Source organism: Pithys albifrons, chromosome 3, assembly GCF_047495875.1.
Source record: "Pithys albifrons albifrons isolate INPA30051 chromosome 3, PitAlb_v1, whole genome shotgun sequence".
Lineage (NCBI taxonomy): Eukaryota > Metazoa > Chordata > Aves > Passeriformes > Thamnophilidae > Pithys > Pithys albifrons.
The window spans coordinates 101,399,894-101,427,798 of NC_092460.1; the positions used below are offsets into that span (position 1 = coordinate 101,399,894).

The 27,905-nt window shown below is 65.3% G+C and overlaps 2 protein-coding genes across 2 annotated transcripts in view; one reads left to right on the forward strand and one right to left on the reverse strand.

The window, feature by feature from the left end:
* Positions 1–17,066: 17,066 nt before the first annotated feature.
* LOC139669600 (basic proline-rich protein-like) lies at positions 17,067–18,266 on the reverse strand. Its single transcript, XM_071550099.1, has one exon. It carries the CDS (start codon positions 18,264–18,266, stop codon positions 17,067–17,069), a length of 1,200 nt encoding a protein of 399 aa, XP_071406200.1.
* TNPO3 (transportin 3) overlaps positions 18,201–27,905 on the forward strand; it is a 28,292-nt gene continuing 18,587 nt past the window's right edge. Inside the window, exons 1-4 of the mRNA XM_071552922.1 lie at positions 18,201–18,390; positions 24,891–25,091; positions 25,845–25,918; positions 26,572–26,728. Coding sequence (XP_071409023.1) covers positions 18,265–18,390; positions 24,891–25,091; positions 25,845–25,918; positions 26,572–26,728 — 558 coding nt within the window. The 5' untranslated portion in view covers positions 18,201–18,264. The remainder of the gene's footprint in view (positions 18,391–24,890; positions 25,092–25,844; positions 25,919–26,571; positions 26,729–27,905) is intronic.

Sequence of the window (27,905 nt, forward strand, 5' to 3'; positions counted from 1 at the left end):
GGGGGGATTTGGGGGGCGCGGGGAGGGGGGATGGGTAATGGGGGGGCGGGGCCGCTCCGCCCAGTGTTCCCAGTATAAACTGGTATAATCCAAGTATCCCAGTGTGTCCCAGTGCTGCCGGTATAACCCAGTGCACTCAATTCTGCCAGCACATCCCAGTATGCCCCAGTGTTCCCAGCGCACACCAGTACACCGTGCTTCCAGTTCTCCCAGTGCAGCCTACTACGCCCCAGTACACCCCAGTACATTCCCAGTTGTCCCAGTACAGCCCAGTGTGCCCCAGTGCTACCCAGTTTTCCCAGCACACCCCAGTGCTCCCAGTACAGCACAGTGTGCTCCAGTGCTCGTAATGCTCCCCGCTGTTCCCAGTACACCCAACTGTCCCAGTGCGTCCCAGCGATTCCAGTGGGAGTGTCACCCGTGGGAGGGTTTCCCTCGTGGGGGGCTGTGTCCCTCGTGGGGGGCTGTGTCCCCGCGCTGTGTCCCCGCGCTGTGTCCCCGCCCCGTGTCCCTCGTGGGGGGCTGTGTCCCCGCGCTGTGTCCCCGCCCCGTGTCCCTCGTGGGGGGCTGTGTCCCCGCGTTGTGTCCCCGCCCTGTGTCCCTCGTGGGGGGCTGTGTCCCCGCGCTGTGTCCCTCGTGGGGGGCTGTGTCCCCGCCCTGTGTCCCCGCGCTGTGTCCCCGCCCTGTGTCCCCGCTCTGTGTCCCCGCGCTGTGTCCCCGCCCTGTGTCCCTCGTGGGGGGCTGTGTCCCCGCGCTGTGTCCCCGCTCTGTGTCCCCCGTGGGGGGCTGTGTCCCCGCGCTGTGTCCCCGCGCTGTGTCCCCGCCCTGTGTCCCTCGTGGGGGGCTGTGTCCCCGCGCTGTGTCCCCGCGCTGTGTCCCCGCCCTGTGTCCCCGCCCTGTGTCCCCGCGCTGTCCCCCCGCGGTCCCCGCCGGCGGTGCCCGGACGGTGCCGGTGTCACGGTGCCGGTGACCCCGGGGATTAGCGCCAAACTCCCGCACAAGCCTCTTAGCAGGGGCCGCCCACGGCCACGGGGTCACGCGTTGGGGAAGGGCACCCCTTCCCCGGGGACTCCCACGGCTCTCGTGGGACCCCCACGGGACCCCCAGGACACCCCAGGACCGTCCGCCCACAGACTCCTGTGTCACCCAAAGCCCACGCAGCCAACCCCCGGGGGGCACAGGGACCCCACGACACGCACGGCATCCCCACGGCACCCACAAGACCCCCACGGGACCCCGGCAATGTGGGCACCGCTGGCAGGGGCCGCGGCGCCTTTAAGGGGCGTGGTCACGAGGACACGCCCCCTGTGTGGGCGTGGCCGAGGGGACGGAGCGCGGGAAACGCCACGTGGGGGCGCGGCCCCCCCAGTGCATCCCAATGACCCCCAATGCCTCCCTCAGTGCCCACCAGTGCAGCCCAGTTCCTCCCACTGCCCCCGCAAGGGACCGAGAGTGGGGGCCGAACCCCCCCAGTGCCTCCCAGTGTCTTTCCAGCTCTTTATTGTGTTCCCCCGCCAGCAGCCACCGCCCCCCCGCCCCCCTCAGCACTCGATGGAGTCCTCGAGCAGCTGCAGTAGCGGGGGGGGCACCCGGGGGTCGCCCCCCGGCCCCTCCTCCAGGCTCTCCTCGCTCACCTCCTCCAGCGCCGGCAGCACCCCCAGCGTCGCCCCCCGCCGTCCCCCGGGCGCGGGGCTGCCCCCTCCCTCCGCGGGGCCCCCCGAGACCTCGCCCGGGCTGGGGGCGCGGGGGGGGCTGGGGCTGGTAGGGGTGGGCGGCGGGGACCCCCCCGGGGAGCCCCCCCCGGGGGAACCCCCCCCCCGGCCGCCCCACGGAGTTGGCCTGGGGTTTGGGGGCGGGGGGCGCCTGGGGGGCCGGCGGCGCGGGGGGCGGCGGCGGGGGCGGCGGGGGCGGCGGCGGGGGGACCTCGCCCACCTCGCTGTACCCCTCGTTGGGGTAGTAGAGCCTCGGGGGGCTCGGGGGGGACTTGGCGGCTTGGACCTGCGAGGAGGGGCAGAGGGGTCAGGGGGGCCCGTGGGACACACCCCTGGCAGAATGACCCCCCAAGGGGCACTCCCGCGGCACCCCAATCTCCCCCATGGGATCCCACCCCCTCACAGCAAAAGGACCCCCCATGGAATGCCCCACATGAGGGTCCCCCTGTATTCCTCCAGTACACCAAAAGCTGCCCAGCCGAGGGATCTCCACACCCAACCCCCCCCGGGTCCCCCCAGCACAAGGACCCCCCAGAGAAGTCCCCACCATCCCAACCTCGGCCCTGTGAGACCCTCATAGGGACCTTCCATAGGCCCCCCCAGCATCCCAACCCTCTCCATGGGACCTCGCCCAGAACAGGGACCCCCCATGGGACCACCCCCAGCACCCCCATCCCTGCCCAGAACCCTGACCCCCTCATGGGACTCTCCCAGCACCCCGACATAGCCCGTAGGACCCCTCCTAATGGGACCCCTCCTAATGGGACCCCTCCTAATGGGACCCCCCGGCACCGAAACCCCCATCCCCCTTTGGGGGGACTGACCACGGGGTGACTCTGTCCCTCCCAGCAGCTTTTGGGGGGTCCCCCTGGGGCTCTCCCCCCCTCCCCCGGGCTCTGCCCCCCCACTCACCGGCTGGAACCACCTCAGGCTCTGTGGGGGGGAACGGGGGGGGGGTCAGCTGGGGAGACTGAGGCACGGGGGGGGGGGGGTCCTTCTTCCCAGCCCCCCAAACAGGGTGACCCCCCTTCCCTGCTCCCCTACACCACAGCCCCTCTTCCCAGCCCCACCAAGCCTGGGGACCCCCTTCCCACAGCACCCTCTGTTCGGGGACCCCCTTCCTGCAGCCCTCCCAGCACCAGAACCCCTTCCCACAGTCCCCCAAAACCAGGGGACCCCTTTCCCAGTTCCCCCAGAAGCTGAGAGACCCCTTTCCCAGCCCCCGCCCCCCGAGCCAGGTACCCCCATCCCATCTTCCCCTCAAAGTTCTGACACTGGGGCGGCGGGGAGGGTTTGGGGGTCCGGGAGGGGTTGAAGCGTCACGGGAGGGGTGGGGGTGGGGGGTATTTGGGGAAAGCTGGGGGTCCGCGGGATGTTTGGGGGTGCGGAGGGGCTGGAGGTGCAGGGGGGCTGAGGCTGGCTCCGGGGGCACGGGGGGGTCCGGGGGTGTTTGGGGGGCCCCTACCACGTTGGGGTGCTTCTCGATGGCCAGCGCTGCCCTGTCCGCCGTTCGCTGCTGCCGCCGCCGCCGCCGCCGCGCGCGCAGGGCGAGGAGGAGGATGATGAGGAAGGCCCCGAGCAGGAGCAGCGCCCCCAAGCCCCCCGCCAGAGCCGCCGCCGGCACCGCACTCCGCGCCGGGGGGGGCTCCGAGGGGTCCCGGGGGGCTGCGGGACCGGGGGACACGTCAGCGGGGAGACACGGGGGGGAACCCCAGCACTTCCCGAGGGGGCTCCGAGGGGTCCTGGCGGGCTGCGGAGTGGTGGGGGCACGACGGGGGAGGGGAACATCACTGGGGGGAGCACAGAGGGGCAGGGGGGGGCTGCGGACCCAGTCACGGGGACACAGCGGGGGTGGGAGGGGGTCCCATCACATTATGGGGGCGCGCTGAGCACCCCATCACTGGGGACGCTGGGGGGGAAACTCCATCACTGAGGGGGACACAACGCTGAGGGGCTCGGGGGAGCTGGGGGGGAACCCCTTTACCGGCTGGGGGGACCCCATCACTGGGGGCAGAGAGGGCCCTGAAGGGTCGCTGTAGGGTGGCAATTCCTTGGGGCAGGGGGTTCCCTGGGGGGTGTCTCAGTGTCATGGGACAGAGAGGGTCACCGAGGAATCCCTGGGGGGGTCACTGGGGGTCGCCCCCCTCCGTACCCGTCTGCCCCGGCCACAGCACCTCCAGGTCCACCGTTGTGTTCGAGGTCTCGCCGGACTCCTCGTCCCGCGCCAGCACCTGGAGGGGGCACGGTGGGGCCGGGACGGGTCGAGGGGCACACGGGAGGACATGGCTGTGGCACTGGGGCACCACGCGGCAGGACACGTATGTGCCCCCCAGCCCCAATGTCCCCTGTGTTCCCTCCCTGGTGCCTCCCAGCCCCTGGTACCCCCCAGCCCTCTGGGGCCCCCCCTGAGCCCCCCAATCCTCCCTGCCCCCCAGGCTGCCATGCCCCCCAGTGTCCCCTGTGTATCCCCATTCCCCATGTCCCCCTTCCTCCCTGTGCTGCCTCTAGTCCCCCCATCCCCCTCATGCCCCCCCCGTGCCTCCCCCCATGCCCACCTGCAGGCGGTAGCTCTGCCCAGGTCGCAGCTGGTCCACCTGTGCCACCAGGAGCCCATTGGGCATCACCTGGAACAGCTGCTGGCTCTGGTTGGCGCTGGGGCTCAGGGTGTAGCGCACCTGGGGGTTCACCCCCTGCGGGGTGCGGGGGTCAGACCCTGCCTGTACCTTCCTCTACCTGCCTGCACCCTGTCTTGCACTTGCCTGTGTCGCTGCCCACACCCCTGCCTGTCCCCCTGCCCAGACCCCCTGCCCTCACCTTGTCTGCAGCCTCACTTGCACCCCGTCCCACATCCCTACCTGTATCCCGACCTGCATCCCCTCCCACATCCCTACCTGTATCCCAACCTGTATCGAGACCTGCATCCCTGCCCACACCCCCACCTGTATCCCGACCTGCATCCCCTCCCACATCGCTACCTGCATCCCTGCCTACATCCCTGCCCACATCCCTACCTGTATTCCGACCTGCATCCCTGCCCACACCCCCACCTGTATCCCGACCTGCATCCCCTCCCACATCCCTACCTGTATTCCGACCTGCATCCCCTCCCACATCCCTACCTGTATCCCTGCCTACATCCCTGCCCACATCCCTACCTGTATTCCGACCTGCATCCCTGCCTACATCCCTGCCCACATCCCTACCTGTATCCCGACCTGTATGCCTGCCCACACCCCTGTATCCCTTGCCACCCCCTTTCTCACTCCCCTGCCCGCCCCCTTACCTGCATCCCCACCTGTGTTCCCTACCTGCACTCCTTGCCCCGCCCCCCGAGCCCCCCGTGCTCACCTCGGGGAAGTCGGGGTCGTGTGCGCGCAGGGCCAGCACCTGCCCGCCGAAGGTGAGGAGCAGCGCGGCGCGGCGCGGGGCCGCGGGCACGAACGCGCGGTACCGGGCGCGGGGGAAGCGCGGCGGGTGCAGGTTCGGGGCCAGCACCCGCACCAGGGCCCGCGCCACCGCGTACTTGGAGGGGTCGTTCACTTGGGAGGCCTGGGGGGTCACAAGGAGGGGACACAGAGGACACATGGCGGGAGTCACGGGAAAGGGGCAGGGGTACACAGGGGAAGAGGGAGACATACGGTGGGACAGGGAGGGGACATAAGAGGACACGGGGGGACATGGTGGGGTGGAATGGGAAAGGTATGTGGGACGTGGAGGGACACGGGGGGACACCCAGGTCTCAACCCACTGCCACCGGCCTCCTGCACCGACAGCGACCGCCCCCCCGGGGGTCCCCCGGGCAGCTCCCCATCTTCTTGGGTCCCTCCATCTCCCCAGGGACCCCCATCTCCTCACATCCCCCCACCTCCTCGGGTGTGTCCCCCCATGTCCCCCGTGCCCTCCCGTGCCCCCCACCCCACCATGACGCTGAGGCAGATCTCGGGGGTCTGACGGCTGCTCTCCACCGCCCGCAGCAGCGTGATGGCCCCGGTCACGTTGTCGATGTGGAACCGGCCGCTCTCCTGGCCTGGAGGGGGCACAGAAATAGGGATCCCCCACCTCCGGACACTCCACCCATCCCCAGGGTCCCCCACCCATCCTCTGCCCCGGGGCACTTTGGGAAACTCCCCCCTGGCGGCATCCCTGGTGGAGGGTCCCCAATGTCCCCCCGTGTGTGTCTCCCCCCATTCGTTCCTGAACCTTCAGGATAGGAAGGTCTCTCCCCGTTTTTGTGGGTGGTACCCTGGGGAGAAGGGGGCGTTATTAACCCTTTGAGCCCCAATATGGGGGGGTTTAACCCCTCTAGTGCTGGAGGGCATGACCCCTCCCAACACCCTGCAGCCCCCCCGCGCCGCGGGAGGGGCGGATTAGGCCCCCCCAGCCCAATCCCTTTATTTAATTTGTGCCTATGGGGCTCCAGTGGATCCAGCAATTGCACTGTGCTGGCTCGGACCCTCAGGCGTGGGGACCCCTGGCAGGGACATTCCCTCGGCACGGGGACCCCTCCCCCATTACAGACACTTCCCCCCCGTGTGGAGACCCCCGGCACTGTCAGACACCGGGGGGGGCACGGGGGGCACCGGCCCTGTGAATTCCCCGGGCACTGGAGCCACATCTGCCCACCCGTGTCCCCGTGTCCCTGCCCTCCCACGCCCTCCTGTCCTCGGTACCTGCCAGCGGCGAGTAGGTGATGGCTGCCCTCAGAGCCCTGTCCCCATGTCCCTGGCCCCGCGCCCCTCTCCCCCTGTCCCTGTCCCCATCTCCTCACGTCCCTGTCCTCCCGCGTGTCCCTCACCTGCCAGCAGGGAGTAGGTGATGGCCGCCCGCAGACCCCTGTCCCCGTCCTCGGCGTAGACGGCGCCAGGGCTGAAGCTGAGGGGACCCCCCTGGGGACACGGAGGGGACACGGGGGGGTCGGGCTGAGCTCCGGGGGACCCCCTCAGCCCCCCCCCAGTGTCCCCGCCGTCCCATGTCCCACCTGGAGCTGCCCCTCGGTGACGTTGGCAGTGTAGACGGGGCTGGTGCAGACGGGGGGCCCGTGGGCGGCGCGGGGGGTGCAGGGCAGGAACTGGGGGTACTGGTCGTCCCCGTCCAGCACGTTCACCCTCACTCGGGCCGAGGCGTTGAACCGCTCCCGGGTGTTCATCTCCTGGGGGCCGAAATGTGGGGCATGGGGTGCCCCAAAACTGCTGGGGTGGCACGAACAGGGACCCCCAGGACAACACAGAGACCCCCAGGCATGGGCACACCACAGGGACCCCCAGGGCACAGGGAACTTCATGGCATGGGGGCACCCCAGGGACTGGGACCCCACAGTACAGGGACCGCCATGGGACACAGACCCCCATGGAATGGTGATCCCACAGGCACAGGGACCCCCCGACTTCCCACCTCGGGAGGGGAGGGGTCAGGGGGCCCGGGGTGTGTGATGGGCAGGATGGGGCCGGACCCCCCCGTCGTGACAGTGGCAGTGGCAGTGGGGGGGCACAGGTGGCCCATTAAGGAAATGAGGGGGATTGAGGGCAGGTGACAGGATCACGTCACCCCCAATTAGCGGGACCGGCAATTAGCCGGGCAGCGGGGCGGGGGGGCCAGGGGGACACCCCCACCTGTGCAACCCACCGTGTCAAGGCACTGCCAGGGCTGGGCGTGGGGGACCCTCGGGAGTGGGGTGGGCGTGGGGACCCCAGACCGACAGCCGGGGGCTCCATGGACAGGAGGTGGAAGTGGCAGGGACACGAGGGGATGGCCAGAGGGGCACAGGGCCATGGGGGGATGCCAGGTCCCCGTCCACGGGGGTGGCAGGGGTCCTGCAGGCTGGGTCCCATGTCACGGTCCTGCGTCAGGGTCCCCTATGGGGGTCCCACAAGTGGGGGTCCCACATGAGGGTCCTGCGGGCGGAGGTCCCAAGGGCGGGGATCCGGCGACAGGGGGTCCCCCATCCTGTCCTCTGGGGGGGTCCCCCATCCTGTCCTCTGGGGGGGTCCCGCGGGTCTCACCACAGCCGTGACCACCACCTCGAGGTGCCGCCGGCTCTCGAAGTCGAGGGCTCTGGCCAGCACGACGCGCCCGCTGTTGGGGAGGTCGATGCGGAAGAACCGGGCGTCGGGCTGGGGGCGGGGGGTCGGTCAGGCCGGCAGATGGCCCCGGGCCCCCCCGCGCGCCCCCCGCCCCCGCTCACCGAGGCCGTGTCGATGACGTACATGAGCGTGTCCCCGTCCGCGTCCTCAGCCTGGGCGCTGAACACCACGGAGTGCACCGGCGCCAGCTGCCCGGGGGGTCACCTGGGGGTCCCCAGGCACCCCTGGGAGCCCCAAACACCCCCGGAGTCCCCAGATGCCCCTGCGGTTCCCAAACACTCCCAGTACCCCCAAACACCCGCTGGTACCCCCAAACACATCCCTGGCGTGGCCAAACGCCCCCCAGGGTCCTCAAACACCCCTCAGTATCCCCAAACATCCTCCAGGATCCCCAATGTCCCCGGGGTCCCCCAAGACCCCCCAGTACTCCTAAACATCTTCCAGGGTCTCCCATGGCCCCGGGGTCCTCCAAGAGACCCCGGCACCCCCAAACATCCTCTACAGTCCCCAGACACCCCTGGAGTCCCCAAACACACCCCCAGTGCTGAGTGCACCCGTGCCAGCTGCCCCGTGGGGGTCACCAGGAGGTCTCCCAATGCCCCTGGCACTCCTGAACACAACCCATGTCCTCATTCCTATTTCTGGGTGTCCCCATCCCTCTTGGGCATCCTCGTCCCTTATGCTGTCCCTGTCTCTCTCAGGCGTTCTTTGTCCCCTCCTGAGTATCCCCATCCCTTCTCAATGTCCCCACCCCTCCTCCATGTCCCTTGTCCCTCCCAGGTGTCCCCATTCCCTCTTGGCTGTCCCCATTCCTCCTGGGCACCCACCTTTTTCCAGGCCCAGCCCCATCCCCACCATCCCCACTCCTGTCCCTGTTCCTGCAGCCATGACCAGTGCTGTGCCTGTCCCCAGTGCTGTCCCTGTCCCCATCCCCATCCCCACGAGTATGGCCCTGACTGTCCCTATCTCCAGCACTGTCCCAGTGCTCATTCCTGTCACTGTGCCCATGACCATCCCTGTCCTTCTCCCTGTCCCCAGTCCACGCCCCCAGCCCTTGCTGTCCTGGTGCCCATTCCTGTCACTGTCCCCAGGACCATCCCTGTCCCCATCCCCACCTCTGTTCCCATCCCCAATCCATGCCCATGGCCATCCCCCTGCCAGTGCCTGTCACGATGGCGCTGACCATCCTTGCCCCCATCCCAATCCACACCCACGGCCATCCCCTTCCCTGTCCCCAATCCATGCCCAAGCCATCCCTGTCCTGCTGCCCATCCCTGCCCCTGCCCCATGAGCATACCCATGAGCACCCCTGTCCCCACCCTTGTCCCCTCTGTCCCCCCCTGTCCCCCCCTGTCCCCAGGGTGCCGCTGTCACCTCGCTGACGTTGTGGGTGAGGACAGTGGCCCCCTGGAAGTGGGGCCGGTTGTCGTTCTCGTTGAGAACCTGGACAATGATCCGGAATTCGACCTGCCAGGGACACGGAGGATGACATGGAGGGTGACCAAGGTGAGACCTCACCCCCCACCCCCAGAGCCTGCTGGGGTCCCCAGGGCATGTGGCCATACCGGGGAGGAGCCATCCTCAGCACAGGTCAGGGCCACCATCAGCACTGGGGACTCCAGTTCCTGTGGGGGAGACAGGGGATGGAATGTCAGGACATGGGGAAACAGAGGGGGCTGCCCCATGGGGACATCCCAGAGTCCCCACCTGAGTGGGTGCAGGAGGGTCCCAGCTTCCATCTGGGATGGATGGGGGATGGATAGATGGACACAGCATGGATGGAAGGTGGACAGAGGATGGATGGATGGATGGATGGATGGATGGATGGATGGATGGATGGATGGATGGATGGATGGATGGATGGATGGGTGGATGGATAAATGGACGGATGGATGGACGGACACAGGATGGACACAGGATGGATAGACACAATATGTACCCAGGATCAGCATGGGATGGACAGGGGATGAATGGAGAACAGTCACAGGATGGACACTGGATGGACACAGGATGGATGAAAGATGGATGGAGATGGACACAGGTAGATGTAGGATGGACACAGGACAGGTGCAGGTGGATTCAGGATGGACAGGACACAGGATGGGTGTGGGATGGGCAGAAGTGGACACCCAATGGAAGCTGGAGAGAGACATGGAGGAGTCCCTGTGGCATCACCTCACGGTCCAGGGCCCGCCCGGCCGAGACGTTGAGCCTGAGGCTGCGCCCATCCAGGTAGAACCAGGCGGCATCAGTGCCCACCAGGCACAGCTGGAGCCCCCCTGTGTCCCCCGGCGGGGGCAGCCGTGCCACCAGGCTGCCGTGGGCGCTGTTCTCTGCGATCTCCGTGAACAGGTTCCCAAACCCGCTGCACCCGTCGCCCCGAGCTGGCACCGGGCACGGGGACATGGGTGTCTGGGGGTGTGGCCACCAGGGTCCCCATCCCACATCTTCATCCCCAAGACCCCCACTCCAGTCAGGGTCCCCACGGGTCCCTGTCAATAACCCATGGCCGACTCTCTGGCCCCCCAGCTCCGGGTCCCCATGGCCCCATTCTCTGGTGACCCCAAGCCAGGGTCTCCTGTGTCCCCACGTCTCCCTACACACATCCCCATACCCGCTGCCCCCCTCAGTCCCCACGTGTCCCCAGCGCCCATGTCCAACTCCCCCAACTCTGAGTCACTGATGTCCCCCAGTGTCCCCACCCCTTGGTCCTCACGCACAAGTCCCCATGCCCAAAGGCTGTTCCCTTCAGTGGTGCTGCACTCAGGTGACATCTTTGGGTCCCGCTCCTCAGCGTCCCCTGTGTCCCCACACCCTGAGGTCCCATCTCTCATAGTTGCCACTCCCAGGGTCCCCTCCCCATGTCCCAGCATCCCCTTCCTCTGGGTCCCCACTACCCCTGGTTACCACCCCAAGCGTCCCCTCCCCAGGTCCCCACGAGCCGCCCGCCGGGTCCCTCCGAGTCCCGCTGCCCCCCAGGTGTCCCCCCGGTGCTCACCTGTGGCCAGGTGCAGCGCCAGGCAGGCGGCCAGGAGCGCCGGGCAGGACGCGGCCATGGGGACACGGGGACCTCGGGGGGCGCCTGGAGCGGGGGAGGGAGGAGCGGGGCTGCCACCCCCGGCCCCGCGTCCCTGCCCCCCGTGCCCTCACCGCCGTGTCCCGCCAGCCGGCCACCCCCGGGTCCCCCGCGCTGTCACCGCTCCCTTGTCCCCTTCCCCTGGGACCCGCGTGCTTGGGTGACCCTTCTCTGTCCCCCACTCGGGTCCCCAGCTCCGGGATCCCCTTCCCTGTTATCAGTGGGTGTCCCCAGGGTGTCCCTGTCCCAACCTGGGCTCTCACGGGCAGGTGCCCGGCCGGCACCGCTCCCTGTGGCACAGCCGCTTCCCGCCGTGTCCCCTCCCCGTGTCCCCCCCGTGCCTCTCTCCCGTGTCCTCTGGGTGTTCTCCCCGTGTCCCTCTCACGGATCCCACGCATGTCCCCCCTCACGCCCCGCGCCCCCACACTGTGATCCCCTTCCCCGCCATGGGGGTCTGCAGGGGGGGCTCCCCAGCTCCCCCCGCCCTCGGGGATGGGGGCCATATGGCGCCCCCCCCAATTAGCGGCGGGTAATTAGGGCAGGCGAGGGCGAGGGCGCTCCCCATCTGCCACCCCAAACCCCCTCCCCGGCATCGGAATATCGGGGGGGGTCCCCCATGCTGCCCCACCAGGGACCCCTCCCTGTTGGGGGGCAGAGGGAAAGCCGGGCCCCCCTCCCCATCCTGCGTGTCCCCCCTCCAGTGTGTCCCATCCCCCGGGCAGGAGACCCCGTGTCCGGGATGACCCCGCTGGGATCCCTTCCCCAGGACCGCGGCCCCCTCCCAGAACCCCTCCCGGCCTCCCCCGGCCCCCCGTACCTGCGCGGCCCCCCCGTACCTGCCCGGCGCCGCCGCCCCCGGCGCTGCTGCCCCGGCGGGACGGGGGGGGGCCGGGGGGCCGGGGGCGGGGCCAAGGAGGGGGGCGGGGCCAGGGGCGGGGCTGAGCTGGGACCTGGACCGGGACCTGACCCTGCACCTGTACCTGCTCTGCCAGGGGCATCACCTGCCTCATCTGCTCTGCCTGGGGTATCACCTGCCCTGCCTGCACCTGCCCTCCCTGGGGTATCACCTGCCTGCACCTCCTGGGCATCATCTGCCTCCCCTGCCCTGCTGGCACCTCACCTGCCCTGCCCTGCCTGGACCATCATCTGCCTGCACCGCCCTCCTGCCCTTGCACCTGCCTGCCCGCACCTGTCCCGCACCTCCTGGGTACCACCTGTCTGCCCCTGCCTTGCCTGGGACACACCCTGCCCTTCCCTGTCTGTCCTTAGCCCTGTCTGCTCCACCTGCCCTGCCTGGGCAATCACTGCCTGCACCGATCTCTGCCTTTGCTGCCTGTGCTTCGTGGGGTGTCACCTGCCTGTGCTGCCCGGCGGTGTCACCTGTCACCTGCCTGCCCTGCCTGCACCACCTATCCTGGAGCCCTGCCCAGGGCATCCCGTGCCTGGGGCATCCCCTGCCTGTCCCCTCCCACACCTACACTGTCTCAGCTACCTGCAGACATCACCTGTCTGTGGTGCTCCTGCCGGCACCGCCTGCCTGCACAGGTGTGCTGTGCCCCTGTGGCACCAGTGAGGTGTGTGAGCCCCCTGAGCACACCTGTGTGTCTGAGCTCCTCCATGCACACCTGTGTGTGTGTGAGCCTCCTGTGCCGAGTGTGTGACCCCCTCGCACACCTGTGGAGCTGTGTGACCTGCCCATGCACACCTGTGTGTGTGCCCCCTCCCCGTGCCAGAGGTGTGACCTCCCCCTTGCACACTCGTGTGTCCCTGCTGAGCCGTCGCCATAATCCTCTTTAGGGACAAAGAGGATGAACTGTGGGGGGAGGAGGGGACGAGGGGGGAGACTGGGGGGCGGGGACAGGTGTGTGCAGGCGTGAAAACAGGGGTGAGAGTGTGTGACATCTGTGTGTGTGTGAGACACCTGTACATGTGATACCTGTGACACCTGTGTGTGTGACACCTGTGTGTGACACCTGTGTGTGTGACATCTGAGTGTAACATCTGTGTGTGTGACATCTCTGCATGTGACACCTGTGTGTGTAACACCTGTGTGTGTGACACCTGTGTGTGTGATATCTGAGTGTAACACCTGTGTGTGTGTGACATCTCTGCATGTGACACCTGTGTGTGTGACACCTGTGTGTGTGTGACACCTGTGTGTGTGTGACATCTCTACATGTGACACCTGTGTGTGTGTGACACCTGTGTGTGTGTGACACCTGTGTGTGTGTGACACCTGTGCATGTGACACCAGTGTGTGTGTGACACCTCTGTGTGTGTGTGACACCTGTGTGTGTGTGTGACACCTGTGTGTGTGTGCACAGGTGTGCGCACAGGTGTGTGTGTACCTGTCTGTGCCTGTGCAAAGACCCCCCGGCACCCTCGGGCTGCCCTCCCAGGGCTGCACAGCCCAAGTGGCTCAGGGTGTCACCATGTTCAGCCCCAGGGACAGGGATGGGACCCAGCCCGTGGAGTGCAGCGACTACATCCAGCTGGGCTGAGGGTCTCGGAGCTGAGATCCTGCTACATTGCGGGCTGGAATCTCCCTGGAGACACAGGTGGGTTCCCAAACAGGGTGTGTGCCCTGGACAAGCTGGGCACTCTGGGGACAGGGCTGGGCACTCTGGGGACAGTGGCTGGGCACTCTGGGGACAGGGCTGGGCACTCTGGGGACACAGGACTGGGCACTCTGGGGACAGGGGCTGGGCACTCTGGGGACAGGGCTGGGCACTCTGGGGACACAGGATGGGCACTCTGGGGACATGGACTGGGCACTCTGGGGACACAGGATGGGCACTCTGGGGACAGGGCTGGGCACTCTGGGGACAGGACTGGGCACTCTGGGGACACAGGATGGGCACTCTGGGGACAGGGCTGGGCACTCTGGGGACATGACTGGGCACTCTGGGGACACAGGATGGGCACTCTGGGGACAGGGCTGGGCACTCTGGGGACAGGACTGGGCACTCTGGGGACACAGGATGGGCACTCTGGGGGGACACGGGCTGGCACAGCCACAGTGCAGCTGCAGGACATCACCAGGGCTGGGGCTCACTGGGTTGGGGAAGGGGTCCCTGCCCATGGCAGGGGGTGGCACTGGATGTGCTTTAAGGACCCTTCCCACCCAAACCATTCTGTGACTCCCTGAAGACTCTGGAGAGATGGGCCTGGCCCCTTCCCCAGAGCCAACAGCAGGGACACAGTGGGACAGTGTCACTCCAGGGGCAAAGCCAGTGCTGAGGAAGGGGCTCAGCCCAGGCAGGGGTGGGGAACAGGCTCCTCTGGTGCCCTCCTGGAGTCTGGGCCTGCTCCTGCTCCAGGCTCTGCCCCAGCCAGGGGCTGCACAGTGACACACAGACACCCCAGACCCACCAGCCCCCCACCCCAACTAACCAAGCTCAGCCTTAGAGCTGCCCCAGAGCCCTGGGGACCCCTTGGAAAAATGGGGTGCTGGGGAAGCAAATGGGGGGTCAGAGAGACCCTCAACCCTGCCGGGAGTGCAGGGCAGGGCCAGTGCCCCATGGGGGACATTCAGGCCTTTGACAGGAGCTGGACTCATTGTGGAGGGACTGGGCTCCAGCACCTCCTCCAGAGCTACCACAGCTCCTTGGAGCCCCGATCCAGGAGGAGCAGAGGGCACGTCCCGGATCCAGAGACCCCACCTGGGCTGGAGCCCCCCGGGCCCTGGCACAGCCTGGAGTTGTGCTGGGATTGTCCCATCCCAGGGACAGCACCTGCCCTTGGCCTCGTTAAACCCCCTGGGCTTGGCAAGTCCCAACTCCCCTTGGTTCAACTTGTTAGTGGGAAACCGATGGGTGGCGTCAAACAGGGCACATTGATCAGGAGACATTGATTGGGAGACATTGATCAGCAGACATTGATCAGCAGACATTGATTGGGATATATTGGTCAGGAGACATTGATAGGACACACTGATCAGGAGAGATTGATTGGAATATATTCATCAGGACACACTGATCAGGATACCCTGATCAGGAGACAAACATCTCCAGGTCAGTAGAGCCCCTGCACCCACCACCTGCAGGACATCCCCTGTTGGGTTTTCAGGGGTCCCAGCCATGCTGTGGCACCTGCCCCCCGTGGGTGGGATCTCACAGCCCTCAGTGCCACCCCAGCAGTGTCACCTGCTGTTGGAGATGCTGGGCCAGCTCTGCTTGGGGCCACCACGGCATTGGCCAAGCGGGAGCTGGGGGCTGGCAGAGCAACTGAGCCTCATTAATGGCTTAATTGGACTGACCCAAAGCGGGGGATCTGCACTGCCAGACGTGTCCTCTGGGCCCTGTGTGGTGCTCAGCCAACCATCACCCTCCAAATGGGGACAATCAGGACCAATTCCTTACTGTACCTTGGGCAATTCCTGTCATCAGAACCCACGTGAGGTGCCAGAGCTCTGGAGCATCCACAGCATCATTTCTGGGCTCTGGGCTCCTCCACAGCCCAGGGGAGGAGCTGCTTCTTGTTTGTGCCAGTAAACAGGGTGTAATTATGAGGCCCAGGGTAATTACCTGGGCTCCTTCCCTGGCTGAATCCATGCCCTGGGGTGTGGGAACAATCCGGAGGCTGCAGGCCATAATTTGGGGTGCTGAGCAGCCCTTCCCCCTTGTGAGGGTGACTCGGGAGGCTCTGGGGGCACGTTCTGCTGCCCACCCACATTCAGCACCTGAGGGTGGAGAAGCCCCAGCAACCTGATCCACTACCCAAAAACTGATCCATCACCCAAACCCTCACCCGTTTTCCACCAACCTGACCCATCACCCACTGGTGGAGTCACAATCATAGGTGGAATCGTGGAGTCCCTGACTGGTTTGGGTTGGAAAAGCCCCCAGGATGACCCTGTCCCACCTGCAGCCCAGGCACCACCAGCAGGTGAGCAGCGACTGTCCCAGCCTGGGGCAAAGGGAACCAGCACCTCTGTCATCACCAGGTGCCACCTCATCATTACACAGCCACAATCCTGAGGCAAAGGACATTAAAGGAGTTTTCCCCCAAATCCCTCTCCACTGGGATTTTGTGGTTTCACCCCAGCAGCCCACAAGCCCCTCCATTCTCTCAGCCACTCCCCAGTAGTGGGACCTGGGAGGGAGTTGGGAGGGGAAAAGCTGGAAAAATGGTGGTCTGAGGTAAAGACAGTTCAGCAGGGAAAGCAAAGGCCGTGCCCACAAGCACAGCAGAACAAGGAATTCACTCCCAGCTTCCCGTGGGCAGCAGGTGCTCAGCACCTTCAGGGAAGCAGCTCACACCTCTCCCAGCCCAGCTCAGGGCAACCCCTTCCCTTGGAACACCATCCAGACATGGATTCACCACCACCTGCCCTGCTCCAGTGGGACCTGAGGGGCTCATGGACACAGGGAAGGGGTTTGGTGACCATTCCCAGGGCAGGAGTTGGGTGACCATTCCCAGGGCAGGAGTTGGGTGACCATTCCCAGGGCAGGAGTTGGGTGACCATTCCCAGGGCAGGACTTGGGTGACCATTCCCAGGGCAGGAGTTGGGTGACCATTCCCAGGGCAGGAGTTGGGTGACCACTCCCAGGGCAGGAGTTGGGTGACCATTCCCAGGGCAGGAGTTGGGTGACCATTCCCAGGGCAGGAGTTGGGTGACCATTCCCAGTTTTCTCCAGCAGGGACAGGGCAGTGCTGCCCCGCATGGCTCGGTGTGACAGATCCCTGTGCCGGGGCTTTGGGACCAGAGGATTCACCCCAACCAACCCGTGGTCTGGGATTCCATTGGCTCCAGCTGAGGGATTTATATCCCAGAACAGTCGTGTCCTGGCACTGCCATTCCTGCTCCTCCAGGAGCCCCCAGGGCAGCCCCACTTTGGGCCCCGCTCTCTCCATCGGGGGCTGTCCGTGCTGGCACATTCCGGGCTCCCACCGGAGCCGGGACTGGGGACACTCCGGGCTCCCACCGGAGCCGGGACTGGGGACACTCCGGGCTCCCACCGGAGCCGGGACTGGGGACACTCCGGGCTCCCACCGGAGCCGGGACTGGGGACACTCCGGGCTCCCACCGGAGCCGGGACTGGGGACACTCCGGGCTCCCACCGGAGCCGGGACTGGGGACACTCCGGGCTCCCACCGGAGCCGGGACTGGGGACACTCCGGGCTCCCACCGGAGCCGGGACTGGGGACACTCCGGGCTCCCACCGGAGCCGGGACTGGGGACACTCCGGGCTCCCTTCAGAGCCGGGACTGGGGACACTCCGGGCTCCCTTCAGAGCCGGGACTGGGGACACTCCGGGCTCCCACCGGAGCCGGGACTGGGGACACTCCGGGCTCCCACCGGAGCCGGGCTCGGGACCAAACCTGGGCTAAATCCGGGTCTAGCTCAGCCCCGTTCGGAGCTTGAGTGTGAGAGTGGAGGCAGCTCCGCCCTGGGAACGGGGAGTGGCTCACGGGGGTCCCGGGGGGACACTGGGGACTGGATTTGACCTTTTCCTGGGGCAGAGGGGCCGCTGGGGGCCCCCAGCGATGGTTCCTGGAGGGTCTCTGGGCCCGCCCTGGGCGCTGGGGGGTCTCTGGGCCCGTCCTGGGCGCTGGGGGGTCTCTGGGCCGGCCCTGGGCGCTGGGGGGGGTCTCTGGGCCCGTCCTTGGCGCTGGGGGGGTCTCTGGGCCCGTCCTTGGCTCTGGGGGGGGGTCTCTGGGCCCGTCCTTGGCGCTGGGGGGGTCTCTGGGCCCGCCCTTGGCGCTGGGGGGTCTCTGGGCCCGTCCTTGGCGCTGGGGGGTCTCTGGGCCCCGGCCCTGGGCGCTGGGGGGGTCTCTGGGCCCCGGCCCTGGGCGCTGGGGGGGGTCTCTGGGCCCGTCCTTGGCGCTGGGGGGGTCTCTGGGCCGGCCCTGGGCGCTGGGGGGTCTCTGGGCCCGTCCTTGGCGCTGGGGGGTCTCTGGGCCCGTCCTGGGCGCTGGGGGGGTCTCTGGGCCCGTCCTGGGCGCTGGGGGGGGGGTCTCTGGGCCGGCCCTGGGCGCTGGGGGGGGGGTCTCTGGGCCCATCCTGGGCGCTGGGGGGTCTCTGGGCCCGATTTTTGGGTGGGTCGCGGCTCCTTTCCCGCCGCGCCGGGCGCGCCCGGAACCAATAGGGCGATGCACCGCCGGAAACCCGTTCCGGGCTGGGCGGGGTGGGGGGAGCGGTGGGACAAACCTGGCCGGTGTGGGAGGGCTCGGGATGGGATGGGATGGGATGGAATGGAATGGAATGGGATGGACGGGCCGGGCCGGGAGAGGCGGAGCGGGGCGGGGACGGGCCGGGCCGGCGGCGGCGCGGGAGGGCGGCGGAACGGAAGGCGGCGGAACGGAAGGCGCGCGGGCGCGTTTCCGGGGGCCGGGCCGGCGCGGCGGAGCGGCGATGGCGGCGGGCGGGCGGCGCTGAGGGACCGGCCCGGCCATGGAGCGCGGGCAGGGCCAGCCCAGCCTGCAGCTCGTCCGGCAGGCCGTGCAGGCGCTGTACCACGACCCCGACCCCAGCGGCAAGGAGCGCGCCAGCTGCTGGCTGGGGGAGCTGCAGCGCTCGGTGAGAGCCGCACGGAGGCCTCGGGCCCATCCGGGGCGGGGCGGGCCGGGCCGGGAGCGGCGGCCCCGGGGGGAGCCCCCGGAGCTCCGGCCCCAACGCCGCCGGTCCCCGCTGTGCTGGGCCCGTCCCATCCCCGGGAGCGCGTTGGGGAGGGACTGGGGACAAGGCCTGGAGGGGCAGGACACAGGGAATGGCTTCCCAGTGCCACAGGGCAGGGCTGGGGGGGATATTGGGAAGGGATTGGTGTCTGTGAGGGTGGGCAGGCCCTGGCACAGGTTGGGCAGAGAAGCTGTGGCTGCCCCTGGATCCATCCCTGGGAGTGTCCCAGGCCAGGCTGGACAGGGCTTGGAGCACCCTGGGCTATGGGAGGTGTCCCTGCCCATGGCAGGGGTGGCACTCGGGGGGCTTTGGGGAACCTTCCCACCCAAACCATTCCACGGCTCCGCGATTCACAGGAGGAAGGACGGGCTGGCACGTTCGGCGAAGCCCTGGGGGCGGCTGGGGAGGAGGGGACGGCTCTGGGAGGTGCTGGGGGTAAATTGGGCTCCTCCCGCCCGCCGAGGCGATCCCGGGAGCCGCCGGAGCCGGGAGGGGTCGGAGCCAGAGCTCGTGCCGAGCCCTCGGGACGGACACGCGGCTCCTTCCCCCCGGCCCCGCTCTGGGGGGGCCTCCCCCTGTCCCGCCGGGGCCGCTTTGTTCCCTCCCCGGGGGTCGGAGTTCCCCTCCCCGGGGCGGGGGCCGTCCCTGACCCCCCGGGGCTCCTCGGCCTCCCCCTGCTCGTCCCAGACCCTTCCCCGGAGCTGTGTCTGGGGAGGGCCCGTGTCCCGCCCCCTCCCTGCTCCGGCTGCCCCAGTTCCTGCTCTGCTCCCTCCGGAGTGGGTTCAGCCCCAGCCCCTGCCCACCCTCTGGCCAATCTGAGACCGTTTGTTCCCACAAAATCTTGTTTTTCTCACCCTTTTTTCCCAAATTCCTCTCAGTGCTGCAGCCACATCCCAGTTCCTGCTGGAGTTTCCAAGGGAATGCCCACGGCTGGGTCCAGGGGCAGTCAGGCACTTCTGCCCCTGGGAAGGGGCTTTGCCCTTTGGGAAGTGCCTGGGGAGGGTTGGGGGCTGTGCCTGGACAGAGATCCTGGGGCAGCTGGAAGGGGGGTTTGTGTTCCAGGGATGGTGCCTGGCCCAGGCCCCCCAGATCTGGGGGAGACCCCCCCATCTCCTTCCAGGGCCCCCCAGTCTGGGGGAGACCCCCCTGGCTCCTTCCAGGCCCCCCAAATCTGGGGGAGACCCCCCCGGCTCCTTCCAGGGCCCCCAGATCTGGGGGAGACCCCCCCCATCTCCTTCCAGGGCCCCCAGGCCTGGGGGAGACCCCCCCATCTCCTTCCAGGGCCCCCAGATCTGGGGGAGACCCCCCTGGCTCCTTCCAGGGCCCCCAAATCTGGGGGAGACCCCCCCGGCTCCTTCCAGGGCCCCCAGATCTGGGGGAGACCCCCCCATCTTCTTCCAGGGCCCCCCAATCTGGGGGAGACCCCCCCAGCTCCTTCCAAGGCCCCCAGATCTGGGGGAGACCCCCCTGGCTCCTTCCAGGGCCCCCCAATCTGGGGGAGACCCCCCCAGCTCCTTCCAAGGCCCCCAGGCCTGGGGGAGACCCCCCCATCTCCTTCCAGGGCCCCCCAATCTGGGGGAGACCCCCCCATCTCCTTCCAGGGCCCCCAGATCTGGGGGAGACCCCCCCGGCTCCTTCCAGGGCCCCCAGATCTGGGGGAGACCCCCACCATTCCCACTGGATGAAGGGGGGCCCTCAGGACAGGCCACTCCACCCTGAGGAGAGTTTGGATTTTTGGGGACTAATTTGTATTCCCAAGGGCCGTGACCCCCAGGGTGGGATCTCTGCTGGGAACGTCCTGGGGTTGGTTTTCCTCTGCTTTGGGCTCTTCCCTGTGTCATCCAGCGTGGGGTTAACGATGAGAGCAGGGTGGCAACATTCCTGCTCCTCCCTTTAGACTGTGCTCTTGTAGCCTGACCCTTTCCCAGGTTTCTTTGCCGGGTCTAAGGATGAATCCCAGAGATTTTCCAGGTGTCCCAGGTCCAGCCTGGTTCCACTCAGCACATCCCTCTCCTTGGAGCTGCTCCTGGCCGAGTTGTCCCAGCCCTGGGTGGGGCCAGAGGGAGGGGAGCACTCCCAGCTGGAACTTTCCTGCCCATGGTTCTCTCAGGAGTTGGAAAGCTGGGAATGGTGGGTTTGGTGCCCAGTGTGCCCGTGGGGACAGAGCTGATTGTCCAGCCAGGAGTGGCAGCAGGGCCAGCCCAGGGGTCACTGTGGCACTGGTGGCACTGGCCAGGCCCTTGCTTGTCACTGCTGTTTGTCCCTCAGGCCTCCCTGTGCCTTGGGCTGGATCAGATCACAGGGATTTATTACCTGAAGGGCCTCTCTCTGGGCCCTCCTCTGTTCCCAGAGTGTTTCCATGCAGGGACACCCACAGGATGTTCCTGGGGGAGCCAGGAGGGGTAACTGGGACCAGTCTGTGCCAGATCCACCCTGGAGCCTCCACTGGGACAACCTCGGGGTGGGTTCCCACTACTTTTGGCCTCTCTGGAGTTGTGATCACAGAATCCTGGAATGGTTCAGGTGGGAAGGGGCCTGAAAGCCCACCCAGCCCCACCTGTGCCATGGGCAGGGACTCCTTCCCCAATCCCAGGTTGCTCCAAGCTCTGTCCAGCCTGGCCTTGGACACTTCCAGAGGTGTTGGGTTGTGATCTCCCTGTTTGCCAGGACGGCACCACGAGCTGGAGGAGTCAGAGCCTAAATGTGACTTTGGTGCCTGAGTCGCTCTGAGGGGGTTCAGGTTTGGCTCTGGGGTGTCCCTGAGGTGCCTGGCAGGACAGGGGGCTCAGGCTTGTCCACCACAGCTTCATTCCCTGCCTTCACTGATGGTTATTCCCAGGAAGTGGGGCCTGCAATGCTGGAGGGCTCGGCTGGAGGTGCACATTGACCTAAATCCCAGAATCTGAGAATCCTTCAGCCAGCCACGTGCTGGGAGTTGCAGGAATTCTGATTCCAGCCTGGCTGGGGCTTCCCTAGTGCAGCAGAGCCGTCCCCAGTGTGGGACTGGCCTTGTCCCACTTCCTGAGCCTCCTGGCCGGGGGTCCCTGGAGCGCTGGGAGAAGGTGCTGTGCACTTTTGTGGCTGTGAGTTGGGCACTGGGGGTTGTGTGGATCCAGTGTTGGGGTCCTTGGGGCTCAGTGGTGACTCAGGAAGGGCTTCCCAGGAGGGAAACGGGCTCAGAGCCAACAGGGGTCGTTGGGGTGACTGGATCTTGTGCTTCCCATTCCTTTCAGTCTGTCCCCAGAGCCAATTTATTGACTTTGATCCTGGGGGGCAGAGGGACCCCTGATTAAATAACCCCCCCCAGAGCACCTTGTACCAACTGAAGTGTCCTGGGAATAACTTTGAAAGCCTTTCCCACTTCTGAGGGAGGAAACTCCTGCCCCTGTGCCCCATGACCCCTGAGGGTCCCCAGCTCTGGCCCCTTGGCAGTGGTGGAGGGGCCATAGCCCAGCCCTTCCTGTCCACAAGACTTGGGATTTGGGATGCCAGAGCACCAGTGGAAATGAGATTCCCAGATTCCCAAGGGTGCTGTTTTCCCTGCATGCCCAAGGACAAGGTTGATGGCCTTGGTCTGATGGGGTTTGTGTCATGGGACCTTTGGCCAAGCAGGGCCACCAGGAGTCTCCTGGGGCACATCCCATCACTGGGAAGCCCTTCAGGTCCTGGAAGGGGTCCAAGGTCTCCCTGGAGCCTTCCCTTCCCCAGGTGAGCACCCCTGGCTCTCCCACCTCAGCTCCATGGCTGAGGGGCTCCATCCTTGGCTGAGGACTGGGGATTTATTTATCTCCTGACATTCCTTTGAGCTCTTTCCTCCCTCTCCTGCCACCCTACCCACCTATTCCTGCTAAAACCTCTCTCAGGGTGGGATTTCCCTGGACATTATCCCAGGGCACCGTGGCTGGAACTGCCTGAGGGTGTGGGGGCCGATGGCAGAGTTCAGCTCTCGAGGGCTCTGTGGAGCTTCTGAATGTGCCAGGGATGGAAACAGCTTCTGGTGGCCATTGGTGATCAGAGCCCGTGAGTAATTGTGCTGCCTGTGCTGAGCTGGTGGCTCCCAGCGGGATTATCCCTGAGCTCTGGGGCTGGTTTGGGAGCATCTGGGTCTCGTGTCCGTCACTGCTGCCGTGTCCACCCACACTGGGAGGCACCTGCCAGTTCATGGAGCAGACAGAGGGTTTCATGGGAGAGTCTGGTGGGATTGTGCCTCTTGTAGGTGTTGAGTTTCTTGACTTTTTGCTTATTCCCAGCCTGGGAATTTCCTGGTGAGGATAAATAAATCCAGAGGGGACATTCCCAGCAGCAATGCCTCCAGGTTCTCCTCACTCCCATTAGTTGTTACAGGCCAGTTTTGTGACAGGAATAGCTGGAGATGTTGGAATTACTGAGCATGGGACAGCACATGTCCTGGAGGAAGAAGGATCAGAGCCTGGAAACGGCAGAGGAGCTCGTGTGGAAGCTCTGGAAAGACTCCATGACCATCCTGTGGTCAGTGGTGGTGGTGGATCGGCATTCCCAAAGGGAAAACATGCTGTGTCCTGTGGGAAGCTGTGGGCAGTGGAGCTCTCATGCTCCCCCCTGGATGTGGCAGGGCTGGATCCTCTGGCCACAGGGGTTGGTCCTGGAGGGGTTGGAGGGCCCTGTGGATGTGGCAGGGCTGGATCCTCTGGCCACAGGGGTTGATCCTGGAGGGGTTGGAGGGCCCTGTGGATGTGGCAGGGCTGGATCCTCTGGCCACAGGGGTTGATCCTGGAGGGGTTGGAGGGCCCTGTGGATGTGGCAGGGCTGGATCCTCTGGCCACAGGGGTTGGTCCTGGAGGGGTTGGAGGGCCCTGTGGATGTGGCAGTTGGGGACGTGGTGGCCTTAGCAGTGCTGGGCTCGATGGGCTCCAAAGTATTTTCTGGCAAGGAGGAAGGGAGAGGAGATGGGAGAACACAGAGTGCTGAGGTCAGAGGACAGGGAGTGTGGGGTCCCTGGTCCTCCTCAGCCTCGCTGGTTCCATCGGGTTCCACAGTCAGCTCCAGCTGCATTCCGGCTGAAATGGCTGTGGAAATACCTTCCAGCAGAGTTTCTGGGAGTGCAATCAGGAGCTGGGCCCTGTGCTATTGCTGACTCTAAAGAAATGCTAGTTTTCCTTGTGCCAGAGCCTGGGTTTTCCCTGGGAATCTGCCTGGATCACACTGACCCTTCCCGGCGTTGGCCTCGTGTCCCCCCGTGTGGTGCTGCAGAGCCCCCGGCAGGGGCTGATCCCAGCCCAGGGTTTGGGTCTGGAGCGTTGGTGTGGGTGGAACCCATCACTGCTGACTCTCACCACGGCTGTCCTGCCAGGGGACAGGTTTGGAAAGGGGATTGTTTTTATTTCCAGGCTGGAATGCAGCTGGAAGCCAAGCTGGACAGGCAGGAGTTTGGAACAAAGGGCTGTTTGGCTGTTGGAGCAACTGGCCAAGGGATGTGATGGAATGACCTTTGTTAGTGGGGCTGGAACAAGGGCCAGAGATGGTTTGCAGGGTTGCAGAGCTGGATTGTGCTCAGGGAAGTGCTGTGGCCCAAGGGCTGTGAAGCTCCTGGACTTGGCTGAAGTTCTGCTTCCAGGTTTCCACACCAGCTGAGTTTGGGATTTTTAGCCACAGTGAACCCAAGAGCACTATTTAGGGAACTCCTGCTTTTGGGGTGTAGTGTTTGTCCATCCCTGACCTGGCTTTCATCTCCCCTAAAGGCAGAAAAGGAGGAATATCCCCCTCCTCCAGCCCTGTGACCTGCTGCCTTTGTTTGCTCTTGGGAGGTCTCTTCTGGAGTCTGATAAAGTGATTTTCCCAGAGGTTTTAGTGCTGGGGATGATCATGCAGGAGGGCAGAATCATGGCACAGGTTGGGTGAGAAGGGACCTTAATGACCACTCAGTGCCACCCCTGCCATGGGCAGGGACACCTCTCATAGCCCAGGGTGCTCCAAGCCCTGTCCAGCCTGGCCTGGGACACTCCCAGGGATCCAGGGGCAGCCACAGCTTCTCTGCCCAACCTGTGCCAGGGCCTGCCCACCCTCCCAGACACCAATTCCTCCCCAATATCCCCCCCAGCCCTGCCCTCTGGCACTGGGAAGCCATTCCCTGTGTCCTGCCCCTCCATCCCTTGTCCCCAGTCCCTCCCCAGCTCTCCTGGAGCCCCTTCAGGCCCTGCCAGGGGCTCTCAGGTGTCCCTGGAGCCTTCTCTTCTCCAGGTGACCCCCCAGCTCTCCCAGCCTGGCTCCAGAGCAGAGGGATCAGCCCTGGAGCAGCTCTGGGGCCTCCTCTGGGCCCCTCCAGCAGGACAAGGCTGTGTTTCCATCGGGGGTCTGGGCTGTGCCCGCCTCCCCTGGGTGCTGTTCCAGCCCTGCCCTCTGACCACGCCCTGGTTTTCCCACAGGTCCATGCCTGGGAGATCTCAGACCAGCTGCTGCAAATCCACCAGGATGTGGAGTCCTGCTACTTTGCAGCACAGACCATGAAGATGAAGATCCAAACTTCCTTCTATGAACTCCCCACGGATTCCCACGCCTCGCTCCGGGATTCTTTGCTGTCCCACATCCAGAACTTGAAGGACCTGTCCCCGGTCATTGTCACACAGGTGGGTGCTGGCAGTGGGGAAGGAGCTGCTCCCTCGTGTCCTGCTCTCGGCAGCCGCTCCAGGATGGCTTTCCCTGGACTGGAGGACAGGGACAGCTGGTCCTGCTCCCAGCCTGGCATGGGATTGTTTTTCCTCCTTCATCAGTTGATCTGTTTCGTCACATCCATTACTGAATCTTCGTTTTCAGTTTGGAAAGGAGCAGCTGCTCTTCCTGGGGTTTTCCCGGTGCTCTGCCGTGAAGGTCCAACCCAGCAGTGCCCTTGGTGTCCAGGGGAATTTCTCTGCACTCTTTAGTCCCTTCATTCCCATTATCCCTGCAGTTCTGTGGCACAGACTGGGAGTCTGACACCCCTAGGCTGAGTCCACAGAGACTCCTAAGCACTCCAGCAGGGAATGCCACCCCTCGGGGCAGCAGGTGTCACAGGGGTCACCAGAGGGGTGGCATACAGACAGGGATGAGGGGGATGGATTCCAGAGCTCCCTGGCAGCAGGGATGGTGAGAGTGGATTCTGGATTTCCCTGCCCTCAGGAAAGCTGGGGATGGATTCTGGAATTCTCTATCTGCAGGGGGGCTGGGGATGGATTCCGGAATTCCCTGCCTGCAGGAATGTTGTGGATGGATTCCAGAGTTCCTGCCTGCAGGGATGTTGGGGGTGGATTTTGGAGTCCCCTGCCAGCCCTGCAGCCCCTTTTTGCTGGCACATCCCAGCAGTCCCCACACTGATCCGAGTTTTTCCTGTTCCCTTTCTCCAGCTTGCCCTGGCCATAGCTGACCTCGCCCTGCAGATGGCTTCGTGGAAGGGCTGTGTGCAGACCCTGGTGGAGAAGTGAGTGACTGTTCTGCCTCCAACCTTGGAATTGTTCCCTGGACAAATGGTGGGCGGGTGGTCCCGTGTGGCCCAGGGAAGGGAAGTTGTGTCCCTGGATCCCTGATTTCCAGGGCCTGGGCTGGTGGCAGGAGGGGCTGCCTACGGCTCTGGAGTGGCTCTGTTCACACTTCCCTGCCCACAGCCCTGAGACTCAGCACTTTCCCTCGTCCCAGCTTTGTTAGGGATGATCCCTCACCCCTGGATTTAGCCGTGGTGTGATGGAGCTGCAGGGCTGGAGTTGGTCACTGTGGGGTGTCCCCAGGTGTCCCCCACGGGGCGGCTGCACCGGGACACCAGCACTGAGGTGGCCCAATGTCCATGGGCAGGAGGAGGGGACGGGGTTTGTGGCACTTGGGGTTGCTGGGAAAGCTTCTGTCACTGCTCTGTTGGAAATCCTTGGTCTGAGCCATCCTGGAGGCTCCTCTTGTCAGGGCTGTTCCCCTGGCCGGGCACTGTCCCTGAGTCTCTGGAATCAGGATTGGTTTGGGTGAGAAGGGACTCGAAAGCCACCCAGTCCCACCCTGTGCATGGGCTGGGATGTCCCTCTGGCTCTCACTGTGCTGTTTCCCAGAGCTGAGGTGTCCCAGCTGTGCCTCCTCCTGCCGCTCCAGGTACAGCAATGACGTCACGTCGCTGCCCTTCCTGCTGGAGATCCTGACGGTGCTGCCGGAGGAGGTTCACAGCCGGTCCCTGCGGATCGGGGCCAACCGCCGCACCGAGATCATCGAGGACCTGGCCTACTACTCCAGCACCGTCGTGTCGCTGCTGGTGAGCTGCAGCCCCTCTGCCCCCACAGCCCCCAGCACAGCCAGGGAATCATGGCATTGTCTGGGCTGGAGCCCACCCAGTCCAGTCCTTTCCCAGCACTGCCAAAGCCACCACTGACCACATTCCCAAGTGCCACATCCACGTGGCTTTGAAATCCCTCCAGAGATGGGGACTCCACCCCTGCCCTGGGCAGCTGTGCCAGCGCTGGACAGCCCTTTCCAGGAAGGAAGTTTTCCAGTGTCGCACCTAAACCTCCCCTGGCACAGCTTGGGGCCGTTCCCTCTTGTCCTGGGCATCAGGTCATAGAGCTGAGCTGTGTCCTCTGCTGAGCAGCAGCTCAGGTGTTGCTTGAGAAGATTCTCTTCCCCTATTCCATATTTATCCCAGTGCAGATCCTGGCAGTGCTGCCACAGCTGTTAGGACAGCCCAGCTCCACCTTTTCCTGGGATAAGTTGTCTGAGCAACTCCTCATTCATTCTGAAACTCCTTTCATCTTCCTCGAGTCCCTGTGCCGTGGTGTCCCCACAGCCATCTCCAGCCCCAGCTTTTCCTGGGAGAGTCCCTACTCTGTGCTGTCCCTCCCAGCCATCTCCAGCCCCAGCTTTTCCTGGGAGAGTCCCTACTCTGTGCTGTCCCTCCCAGCCATCTCCAGCCCCAGCTTTTCCTGGGAGATCCTGGCTGGCAATTTCTTCAGTTACAAAATGGGAGGTTAAAACAGCATTTCAGGGACCGTGCTGAGGTCCAACATTACACCTTCAGGACTGAAGCATCAAGTGAGGAGAGGAGATCTCTGAAAGGTCTCATACAGGATTTCTGAGCCAGTTCAGGGGGTCTGGGATCCTTCTCCAGGCCCTGCCTGTCCACCTCTTCCTCCTTTCCTTGTGCCTAGCGAGGCCAGGGCTTTCCTTGGTGCAGATCTTGGACAGGGCTGCTGGTGGTGCTGGGGCTCAGCAGAGGTGATGGCCAGCACTGGGAATGAGCTGCTGCCATCCCACATCCCAGCTCTGTGCTTGGAATGTCCCTCGGGGTAGGTCTGGCCCTCAGCACCAGCTCCTCTCTGCAGGTGGTGTGTGGGGAGAAGGATTATGTTGGGAATTGTCCTGCATGAGCATCCCTGCTGGCTGTGCTCTCCTGGTCTGAGGCCACATCCTGCAGGAACCTGATGGGCTGGGAATGA